The sequence below is a fragment of the Engraulis encrasicolus genome, chromosome 16 (assembly GCF_034702125.1).
Source record: "Engraulis encrasicolus isolate BLACKSEA-1 chromosome 16, IST_EnEncr_1.0, whole genome shotgun sequence".
NCBI classification, from domain to species: domain Eukaryota; kingdom Metazoa; phylum Chordata; class Actinopteri; order Clupeiformes; family Engraulidae; genus Engraulis; species Engraulis encrasicolus.
In genome coordinates this window covers 43,840,659-43,852,923 of record NC_085872.1, presented here as the reverse complement: position 1 = coordinate 43,852,923, position 12,265 = coordinate 43,840,659, and the positions used below count along the sequence as shown (strand labels likewise).

Genomic DNA, 12,265 nt, shown 5'->3' with positions numbered 1-12,265 from the left:
AATAGTGACCTACCTTCGAGAGCGTCCTTGAAGCCAGAACATACTGACAGGCTGATGTTTCTGGCCAGAAATCTGTCCACCTCAGTTTCATGCTTTTGCCTTATACATAATTATTGCAATTCATTATATTTTGTTCATCTCGTATGTAATTCATTTTTGGTTATATTTAATTTTGTTATACTTTTTTAAAAAATCTGCAAAAATCAATAATCGTGATTAATAATCGCGATAATGATTTTGACCAAAATAATCGTGATTATAATTTTTTCCATAATCTTGCAGCCCTACTGGGTACCTTGTCATCACAGCCCCCCCCCCACCCCCTCCCCCCCACAACCCCAAGCCAACCCAAGTAAACTAGCCCTGCGATCACAGCCCCCCCCCCCCCCCCCCAACCTGAGTAAAATAGCCCTGCGATCACAGCTCTCTCATCATCCAACCCCAACCCAACCCAACCCTACGCCCCCTGTAATCAGCAGTGTGTGCTGCTAAGCTAAGTGCTCACTCTGCTAACTAACCAGAGGAACAGAGGACCTCTCATCCCCTCTCCCATCATCCGCGCAGCACAGCACAGCACAGCACAGCACAAAAGAGTACAGCACAGGGCAGCACAGCACAGGACAACACAGCACAGCACAGCACAGCACAGCACAGGACAACACAGCACACACTCACACAGGCCTCACCCTGCCTGCCTGCCGCCCTGCTCTACTCTACTCTACTCTACTCTACTCTACTCTACTCTACTCTACTCTACGACCAAATTAAACGAGAGGGCAATTTCCATCACTTTAGACACAGGGCTGGGGCCACTCTGCAATTTTGGAGGGGGGGCACTTAAGGCCCATGGTGCTAGTTTGGTTACATAAGGAGGCTGCGAAGGGTGTGTTGGTGTGTGTGTGTGTGTGTGTGTGTGTGTGTGTGTGTGTGTGTGTGTGTGTGTGTGTGTGTGTGTGTGCGTACACTCCACACAGCCACTAACCCTGTAGGCTTGGGGCCAATTAAATGACTCCCAGTTCCCATAGGTCGCAGTGCTCGTTTTGCTAGTGGCCTCAGAGAAAACACACACCTACAAACAAAACACACACACACACAGACACACACACCTCTGCTCCATCCCAGCTACCACTTCATCCCAGGAGCGGGCTGATCAAATTTTAATCGGCAGGAGATCCATGTGATCTTGGGGGAGGAATGCAGAGACAGGGCAGAGGAGACAAAGAAGAAGAAGAAGAAAGGATAGAAGGATAAAAAAAGAATGGAACAGCACAGAGAAAGAGAGAATGGATAGAAGCCAGAGGAGAAAAGATGTAATTGTAAATGATGTAATTAATAAAGAATAAGATTGAGAAAGAACACAGTAATTGGACAGAGAGAGAGAGCGAGAGAGAGAGCGAGAGAGACAGAGACAGAATGATGGGAAGACAGAGAGACAAACGGCAAGAGAGGCAGTGGACGAGGTGAGTAGGCTAGGCTAGGCTAGTCCGTGCTACACTCCTGGATAACAGCACCTGGTGCGTTGCATTATTTAAAAACATCCATTCATTTGCAAGGACTCCTGTTCGCAACACAGGTAAGCCTAAAAGAGGCACAAAAGCCATTATATACTGCAGACATTCACCGGACCCAAGCACCGTAGAGGCAGTAGGGCTGCACAATATATCGAAAATATATCGATTATATATCATGTCCTGTAGGGATGCAGCCTGATTCGATACCAGTATCGGTATCCGCACTCGATACTGCTCATTATACTCGTACTCATCAAGCACTTGCCGATACCAGGAACGATACTGCTATTACACAAAACAATGCAAGATCTTGTCACGTTCTGTGGACTTGAAAGCAGCATGGAAAAAATCATTAAAAATGTACTAACATTTAAATCTACATGGAAATGGACAATAAAAATGTCACAGGTGGAAAAGGCCACGCATTTATTTTCATTGTATTTTGGTGGTAAAAGGTATCGGCAAGTACACACATTAATGTACTCGTACTTGTATCAGTTTTCAAAAAAGTGGTATCGGTGCATCCCTAATGTCCTGGGTACATCACACAACAGAATGTGCATACTGTTGGGCATCAGGGCTACTAGACTGGGATACACTGCATGTGTTGTGACAACTTGCATCAAAAACCCAAGGCCAAGCCATGGCTCAATCAGCTGGGCGGGAGCCCCGGTACTGTCATAAGCCCCAAACAAATGCCAGAACTAAGCGCGCACACACACACTGGGCCTACAATGCAGCCACATGATAACAGTGCAATCTGTGCAAAAGACAGAACTACAAACCTGTGACAGGAGGAGGCGCAGAGAGAGTTCTAAAAAGTCCTTTAATTGGACCAAAGATTCAAATTTTTACAAAGCCGTCAGAACATCATCATCAGCAAAGTAAAGAAAAAACAAAAACAAAAACCAAAACAAAACACATAGACATCTGAGAGTGATAAGAGAGGTGTGGGTGACGCGTGAGCGTGAGCGAGAGAGAGCGCGAGAGAGAGAGAGAGAGAGAGAGAGAGAGAGAGAGAGAGAGAGAGATAGAGAGAGAGAGAGAGAGAGACAGACAGAGAGAGAAAAGAGGATAGAGAGAGAGAAAAGAGGATAGAGAGGATACGGGGGGCTCATCCAGGATAAGATGTGGATTAATCAGAAGCGGCTGTGAAAGCCGAGAGCACTGTGGACACTCAGGCCAGTCATTCACCAAGCAGCCACTCACTCACTCACTCCCTCACTAAGACAGTGATTTAGCAACACGCTGATGAGCAGGCGGTGAGGAGAGCCTGGCCTCAGGTGCTGAGGTGGATACCTTACTTAGTTTATATTGTATGTTTCTCAACAGGGGCTCTACAGTCCCCCTAGGGGCTGTTGGGGGGGGGGGGGGGGGGGGTTTTTACAGTTTTTTGGTTTAGTTTAAAGGGACACTGTGCAGGAAATGGTCAAAAAAGGTACTGCAACTATGCTGCTTATTGAAATTGGGCTGCCTATTGCCAATTTTGATATTTACATGAAAGTTTACTAAGTATTAAAAAAATATTTTCTAGTATGGTCCAAGTACAGTCATTTTTGCAGCTAAAAAATGCTATTTTTGGAAATTCAAAATGGCGGACCATGGAGAAGATCCCCCTTTTCATGTATGAAAAGTGCAATTTTTCCAGTCATAATGAATACTTAGAAATTGATGCTGGTGGTAAGTATTCATGAAAAAGGTAACATTAGTGAATGGGCAGCATGAATTCTGGAAATAAACAACTAAAAATCTCACACAGTGTCCAGTGTTTCCCACAGAAATTTTGGAAACTATGGGGGCAGCCGGGATTTTTTTCCAGGGGGGGGGGGGGGGGGTCTTTTCACGCTGCCTTTTTGTTTTTTTTGGGGGGGGGGGGGGGGGGGGCCTTTTCCCCACACACACACACAGGCGTACACATTCTACATGAGGGGTGCTGGCCAGTTTTTCAAAATGCCTCATTAAAAGGGCTGAACAACATATTACACATTTATTTCTATATTCATATAGTCTATATATCCGATGTCTCCTCTGCCGTGTCAATGAAGGCCTGTCACCTAACTCATTACAACTGTAAAGCAAAGCCTGGGGAGTGTTAGTAAACTCATCCCAACTGTCCCTTCTCTGAATGTTTTTTTATTGCTCCCAAACCCAAGTTAACTACAACAACTTGACTAGGCTTTTGATCCCTCTGTCTTTCAAGCACTTGTAGTTTTCTCTATATGATGTATTTACTCCAGGAGGCATATGCGAAGGAAATCGTAATTTAAATCGTTTTGAACAAAAACGGAAATCGTAAAAAAAAAAAAAAAACTTTTCGGAAACTATGGCGGCCACATTTAAACTATGGCGGGCCGCCATAGTTTTCTCAATGTATGGGAAACACTGCAGTGTCCCTTTAAAACAAAGCCTTAAGCCTGATTCAGACTTGTGGGACACGTACTGTCAGCGGGGGTGGCGACAGATCACAGACCCAAACAGCCACCACGGCCCCCTCTTTTAGCGCTGAAACGACCCCTTGCAGCGATCAACGTATATTTCTCCCAGGCTGAATTGTCCATGGTCTGCCAACCGAGTGGCAAAAAAGTCCCTGTGGGAAATAAAAATGATTTGTGTCTCAAAATCATTCAGTGGTCACCCTAAGCCAGGGGTCAGGAACCTTTTTGGTGGAGAGAGCCATAAACGCCAATCTTTTTAAAAGACATTTTCATGAGAGCCATACCATTTTTTAAAAACACTGAATAAAGCATGTATTTCCATTAAGCCCAACAATTTTAGAGTCTACTGTGAAGTTATTGCTTTTATTGATAACAGGTAAGTATAGGGTTGCCAACAGTCAACTTCATTATGGCAAGGGTCTGGGAGAATTTTGTATTTCTTAGATGTAATTTCCTGCATTTTAACACTTTTTAACCTCCCTTGTCCCGTAACCGTTTCAACTCAATATGGAACCCATACTTTTATTTATAAATACAGGACGATTCCATATTTCAAGGGATGGTTGGTAACCCTAGATAAGTAAGAGCCATATATAGTTCCCAAAAGAGCCACATGTGGCTCTAGAGCCATAGGTTCCTGACCCCTGCCCTAAGCAGTGGTCCGGTGGCATACAGAGTGGAAGTCTATGGTGAAGTGCATGATGACAGTACAGAAGGGCATGGATAGCCATATGCCATCAAGTGTGTGTGCTAGAGGTTGCATTGAGAGACTGACATGACATTACTGTTGTCTTGAACAGTTAATAACCAACATGGGACAGCAGACAGCAAGATGGCTGATGAATTCCTTGAGAATCGTTACCATTTATTTTCCAATGCCAATGCAAAGGTTGCTTCTTGCACTGTCTACCCTTCACTACCACCTGGTTTGGGCATCTTGTGGGGATTCACAGCAGCCAGAAGGGTTTAACCCAGTTCTTCTCAACCTTTTTTTGAATAAATGCCCCCCTTGACCTCATCTCCCTTGACATGACATTACTGCTGTTCTTGAACAGTTAATAACCAACACGGGAGGACAGACAGAAGCAAGATGGCTGATGCATTACTTGACCTCTAGACTGTTCCTGACAAGCAGAGACAGGGTCTATTACGCAACACTACCTCAGCCTTGGCTAAAAGTCAACACCACCATCAACAGCTAAAGAGAGATTGTGTGAGTGAGGGAGTGAGCACAAGACAGAGATTGCAAGTGAGAGTGTGTGAAAGACTGCACGTATATGAACTTGCGTTTGTTTTGCAAGCGTGCATGACAATGTAACTAACTTGTGTTTTGAAGTGAGTGAGGTTCCCTATTCAAACGACTAGTGATGCCCACACACCCAGTGGCAAACTGGTCATGCCAATCACTTCTTGCCATCTCTGTTGGCGCGTTCAGGCCAACCGAGTACCGTGCCAGTGCCCATTCCCGCACCTAATCGCAAACCGACCAGCGTGTTCACGCTGTTCACCGTAAAGTTGGTTTGCAATGCGAACCGAAAAATACTTGTTTTTTCTCCGCAAACCGTGAAACAACGTGAACGTCAGTAGATTCATCCGGGTAACACACTGTAGCGCCTAACATGTAGGAAAGTTCAGAGCCCGACATGAACGCAAGTGGTTCACAAGTAAGCACTTTAGAGCGAAGCGCAACTGGTGCAGACCATTCTGGACGGCCTGAAAACAATACCTGAGTCGTTCAGCATCTAGGCATAGTAAGCTTACTCGCTGAATAGGGCCGATTTAAATTAAAAAATGAAATTGCGATTTCTCTGACAGATATTGCGATTTTGATTTCCACCACGATTATTTCCCTCTCTTTAAAGTGATACTGTCCCATTTTTGGAAATAAGCTTATTTTACACCTCTCCTTGAGTTAAATGATTGAGTTTTACCTTTGGCAGTGCAAATTTTACCTCTATGCTAGCAGTTAACATTGAGTCCTATGAGACCAGCTGGCGGCTAACTGGTCTCATAGGACTCAATGTTAACTGCTAGCTTAGAGGTCAAATTTGCACTGCCATACCCAGAGAACGGTTGAAAGTATAAGAGAACGGTAAAACCCTATTATTTAACTCAAGGGGAGGTGTGAAATAATCTTATTTCCAAAAATGGGACAGGATCACTTTAAATCAAATTTCAGTGTACAGGGCTCTGTTCTCATGCTCCACAACAGTTGCTCCAGTTCAAGTGCCTGTCTCTGCTAGTGAGTGACCTGTTCCCGTGCAGCATGGAGCTTTCTGATTGGTAGCTGATACAGAGCCATTCCATCAGAGCTATCTGTTGATTTCTACACTGCGCAGCAGGGGCAATAGGCAGAGCAGAGCATACATGAGTGCAATTATTGAAGAAACAAAACATGAATCAGTTTGGGAGAACAGTTTTTCTGGCTTTCACGACCCCAAAATGGCTTTGTCTGAGATCACTCGTTCTAAAACGATAGATCTTTCAGCCCTACCGTTGAACAAGCCTGGCTACAGACATGAGACAGATCAAGTGGCTTCTGTGGCCCATAGGAAATCTCTAACAGATGATGTGCAGGTAAGGTAGGTGTGTGTGTGTGTGTGTGTGTGTGTGTGTGTGTGCAGAAGAGAGCGTAGGGGCGGAGGTGGGTAAGGGTGTGTGTGTGTGTGTGTGTGTGTGTGTGTGTGTGCGAGTGCGAGTGCGAGTGTGAGAGAGAGAGAGAGATACCTGACAGCCTCTCTGCCTTCAAACAGGCTTCCTCCCCAACCTCCACCACTGCTTCACTGCATCTTAAATCCCCTAGCCTAGCTCAGGGGAACGCCTGAGGGGACAACCCTACACACACACACACACACACACACACACACACACACACACACACACACACACACACACACACACACACACACACACACACACACACACACACACACACACACACACACACACACACACACACACACACACACACACACACACACACACACACACACACACATTACCACATCCACCTCCCAACTCTGCCACAGGTTTTTGTGCAGTATAGAAAGAACACAAGACAGGGGTTTGTGTGATTTATTTTGAAAATGGGTGTGTGGGAGAGAGAGAGAGAGAGAGAGAGAGAGAGAGAGAGAGAGAGAGAGAGAGAGAGAGAGAGAGAGAGAGAGAGAAAGAGAACTGAAGGAGGGAGGAAGAGAAGAGAAGGAGGGAGGAAGCGAGAGGAACAGCTTAAGTAGGATGCTAAGACTTGCACAAACTCCTGAACAAGACACACCGAATCCACAGCAGAAGATCAGAACAATGGGGGAAAAAAACTTAAATAATTGGCATCCGTTACACCCACACCCCTAATCCTCATTCCCATCCAGGTCATGGCACCAGTGTAACTGAGGTCATCTGGGCTAGTCATGGGTGAGCGGTTAGGGCATCAGACTTGCATCCCAGAGGTTGCCGGTTCGACTCCCGACCCGCCAGGTTGGTGGGGGGAGTAATCAACCAGTGCTCTCCCCCATCCTCCTCCATGACTGAGGTACCCTGAGCATGGTACCGTCCCACCGCACTGCTCCCCATGGGGCGCCACTGAGGGCTGCCCCCTTGCACGGGTGAGGCATAAAATGCAATTTCGTTGTGTGCAGTGTGCAGTGTTCACTTGTGTGCTGTGGACAATGGGAGTTGGAGTTTCCCAATGGGCTTTCTCTTTCACTTTAGTTCGCCAGTCGGGGCTCGAACCCGCCACCTACCACTCAACACTCCAGTTGGGGCATGGAAGGCACAGCAACATACCACTGAGCTAAAGATCCAGACCGATAGCAAAAATACTGGATAAGAGAAAGATAACGCAAAACACGCCCACTCAATGCAAAAGCGTGTGCTCAAGTTGGGTCTCCTAAGGGGGCGTTGTCCCCTCCTTCTTCTCTTTTTGAGGTGTTTGCTCAAGACGTGCGCTACCGCCATCTACAGCGCTAAGGGGACTTGATTTATTCTCAACCTCAGGACTCCGAAGGTCTCCTAACCGAAGGTCTCCTAAAGGGGCGTTCACCCGACATAAAGTGGATACCGGAAAAGAAATAAAATGACGCTTCTTGTTAGATCCACCTTCTTTGCCGATAGCTCAGTGTTACCACCACTTCGGGAGGGAGGTTTACTAACTTTCTACCGCTTAAAGGGACAGTTTGGTCAATTTCAACATGCAGTTGTAATGCTCACACTACCCTGGACTTGTCAGTGCCTGAGTTTTTTTTTTCTTCTTCTTCAGCCGTTTCCGAGATCCTGGTCATTGTAATGGGGGCAGCTCTTTGTTTACATTTAAAAATTATTTTTTTTTATTTATTCCCAAAAGCATTCAAAAGGTTATAAAACATCAGCAGACAGCTAGCAAACAGCAGTACCTTTTGGGAAAATATTTGGAGTTGGCCTATGTTTCATTTTTAAAAAATGTAAACAAACGCTGCCCCCATTAGCATTGCTCATATCTCGGAAAGGGCTGAGCCGAAAAATGTGGCATCACCAGGTACTGACAAGTCAAGGGTAGCCTGAGCAATACAACTGCATGTTGAAATTGACCAAACTGTCCCTTTAACTCTACTAGTAGGCATCCGTTACACCAGTTTAACCCCTTGCTTTCCCTCTTAGGAGCTGTTGTCGGAGCAGTCCAAGCAAATAGACACAGGTAGCAGCACCTGGATCAGAAGTCCTTTGACATCATCAAACCAGTGCAGGAATAAGCTTACATGAAGAGAACAGTGTTGCCCTTCAAGACAGAGTCTCACAGCCCTCTTGGAAGTAACATGGACATGACAGAACTTTCACACTTTTCTTTTGGAAGTTACATGGCACATTAACGAGAGACCTCCTCCTCCTCCTCCTCCACCTCCTCCTCCTCCTCCGACTCCCAGTGTATATGTATCTCTCTCCATCACTTCATCTTTCCCACCCTCTCCTTTACATTTCTCTAATACTCCCTCACTGTATCTCTCTCTTGCATTCATCTTTGTCTGCCACTAAGTCTGTCCATCTCTCTCCCCGTCTCTCACCCTCTATCGCTCCCGCTCCTTCAACGTTTCAAAGGGATCTCCCAGATGTATGTGTGGAGTACACCTGACATCTCGCCTGGGGCTCCGAGACAAAACCCCGTCTTTAAACATGAATGAAGCCGGAGCAGCATGGGCGCCAATCATCTACTCAACCCCCCCACACACACCCTCACCTCACCCCCCACTCCCCCCATTCCCCCCATCTCTATTATTCATGCTTACAGCAGAGGCAAGGGCCACGCACAGAGGCTGGCACACAGGGGCAGAGGAGGGGGGAGAAAGAGAGAAAGAAAGAAAGAAAGAGAGAAAGAAAGAAAGAAAGAAAGAAAGAAAGAAAGAAAGAAAGAAAGAAAGAAAGAAAGAAAGAAAGAAAGAAAGAAAGAAAGAAAGAAAGAAAGAAAGAAAGAAAGAAAGAAAGAAAGAAAGAAAGAAAGAGAGAGAGAGAGAGAGACAGACAGACAGACAGACAGACAGACAGACAGACAGAGGGAGAGAGAGAGAGAGAGAGAGAGAGAGAGAGAGATTGTGTGAGAAAGGGAGACAGAGTGTGTGTGGGAGAGAGAGAGAGAGAGAGAGACAGAGAGACAGTGAGAGAGAGAGAGAGAGAGAGAGAGACAGAGAGCGAGAGAGAGAGAGACTGTATTTAAGGGGTAAGCTTAGGTGCAGAGGTAGAGATAAAGACGGTATGAACTGAAGAGATAAGATATTAGAATGAAAAAGTAAAAGAAAAACAGACGTTTGAGGGGCACTGTGACCCCCCACGTCCATGGTGACCCGAGTTCGAGTCCGACACGGGTCCTTTGCTAGCCCTGCCCTGTCTCTCTCTCCCACTCTCTTCCGGTCATACTCTCAACTGCCCAATCAACAATTAAAGCTCAAAAAAGCCCACAAAAACCGACCCTACAAGGGTGGGAGAGTGAGTGAGTGCACGTGCATGCTGCGCATGTGTGCACTATACTAGATCCTATACAAGTGTGTGTGTGTGCATGTCATGCGAGTGCTTCTGGTAGGCTAGTGAGTGTATGTGTGGCACACTTGACATCTACAGGCAACTTTTTTTGTAAATGAAAAGAGTTGCTGTTGGAGTGTATGCAGAGAAGCCCCCATCCTGAATGTTTGACCAGTGCTGGTGCCATGCTGCTCTTTGTTATGGCACATCAGTGTGAACTGTTAAGTTAAACAGAGCCCCAACTAGAAAGCAGAGTTGAGGAGCCTGTTCAAACTTCACACACTACATCGAGAGAGAGAGAGAGAGAGAGAGAGCAAGCAAGAAAGAATAGGACCACCAGTCTACGGAGCCACAGTATCCAAAACGAGTCCAATTTTGATTGATGTATTGATTGAAAATAAAACACTCCCCAAATATGTTCCAAATTGAAAGTCACTGAACAGTGTTGCACCTTGTTTCATGTTGGATAAAGACAAGTGCATCAACTCTACACACACACAAGAATGGCATTCTGATGTTATGTGCAAAGAATCATGCGTTTACTTCACAAGTTTTCAACGACATTGGACACATTGAAATAACAACCGACACGACTGAAAATATAATGGACTATTGCTGCTGTCGATCAACAAAAAAGAAAAACTGACCTTAAGAAATACGTTTGCAAGTCTGCAAGCAGCAAGCAACATATGCCCAAGTGGCATGTTTCTGAAAAGTAGATGCATGCTTCTGTTGCATGCAGTTATCATTTGAGGGCAATAACCTTTGCTCTCGCACTCGCAGCCTGAGCGCTGAAAAACTTCAACTCTTGCGTACAGCAGAACTCAAGTCAGGATGGAAGACCAACAACAACTCCGACCGCCACACAAAACCAAGAGACAACACCCACCTCCTGTGCCCTGTGCAATGGGTTTTGAAGAAATGAAATGTTGTAGAGGACCCATCCTCAGCTATCTTTCACAAGGTATTGTAGTGTTTCTGCAATTATCTGCCAGCGTGCACTGGAAAACAGCGCAGTTTGTACTTGAACCACCGCTGCAGTTGGAGCCCTAGCCCCTTTGCTAGTTTCGCGACCACCCTATCCGAGACATAAACATTCTCATCAGGAAACAATGCGTTACATTTGACTTGGAGTGCAGCCATATTCTCGCATGCTAACGTTGACGTTGTCCCTGCACGTAGGCAATTGTATGGACACATTAGGACCCCATTAACAATTTCACGTTGAATCGAATATCGTGTAACAACCTATTGCCCGTGCATCTTCCATGCAAATCCAGAATTCTCCTGAAGCAGGCTTACATCAGTACCCGGTTTCCTTTGCTAGCCAAGTAAGGTGACAAACTCAGGGATGCTCCCCCAAAAACCAATACCTAGTAGCCCACTACACATCACCACGTCCATCCCGGGGTGCACACTGTTATTCGGGGGGTCCACTGCTCTGTAAAACACGCTAACTACCGGCATGTATGAGGACTGGGAGACTGCAAGAAGAACACATGCTCAATGTTGCATGTCTAATGGAAACAATAATGCCCATAAAACAATGCACATGAGAAACTACATAAACAGCTGAGTTAGCAAGCCTTATACCAGGCTAGGTTAGCCAAGACTAGTCCCAAAAGTCAAAAGACAATCTGGACACAACACACTGAGAACAGTCAAAGAAGGGATGGGGGGAAACTGCACAAACGCAAAAGCTCACATGCAACTCTGAATACAATACACAATCAACACGGAACATAATGCAGCAAAGATACAAAAACAAAATACACTGCAATACTGACAAAGTTAACACTTAGCCACCAACACAGACAGCAGGCTAGCTGCACATGTAGCGACTTGAGAAATTAGTGCCAGTCCTGCTGTCCAGGTAATGTTAGCAGGTTTAGATGTCTGTGACAATGCACAAATTGTGTTAACTTACTTCTCTCTCGCTTGGCTATCGGAGGGGACAACAGCTCCTTTTCCTTTGGCGTACATGTTGGACACTGTTGTAAGACTTTTACCCACTCAACACATGTCAGAGAAAGTAGCCTGCAAAACCTTCTATCTCCATAGCTACCCGGTTAGTGTTTTTTCCTCCTTTTTTACATCTCCAACATTGGCCACAAATCAGGCACAGTTTCTGCGGGGGGAACTTGAAACAGGCCACTGGTAGATTTTTTTTTTTTCAATCGCTGTTCCAGGATTCCATCCGCACTCCCTCTGCTGTGGAGAGAGTGGGGGTTTCTTAAAGGGGACGCAGTCCTTTCTTGGTTAGATGTTTGTTGTATTGTTATTATCGTTGTATAAATGTCACAGTTTCCCTCGTCCAGACTAATGATTAAATTCTAA

General features: G+C 45.6%; 1 protein-coding gene across 4 annotated transcripts in view; it reads right to left on the bottom strand.

Annotated features, from left to right (window-relative positions):
• Window positions 1–12,053, bottom strand: part of zgc:110158 (uncharacterized protein LOC553590 homolog) — a 120,308-nt gene extending 108,255 nt beyond the window's left edge. For all 4 annotated transcript variants that reach the window (XM_063219727.1, XM_063219728.1, XM_063219729.1 and 1 more), the window contains exon 1: window positions 11,856–12,053. In XM_063219727.1, coding sequence (XP_063075797.1) covers window positions 11,856–11,911 — 56 coding nt within the window. In that variant the 5' untranslated portion in view covers window positions 11,912–12,053. The remainder of the gene's footprint in view (window positions 1–11,855) is intronic.
• Between the last annotated feature and the right edge of the window lie 212 nt (window positions 12,054–12,265).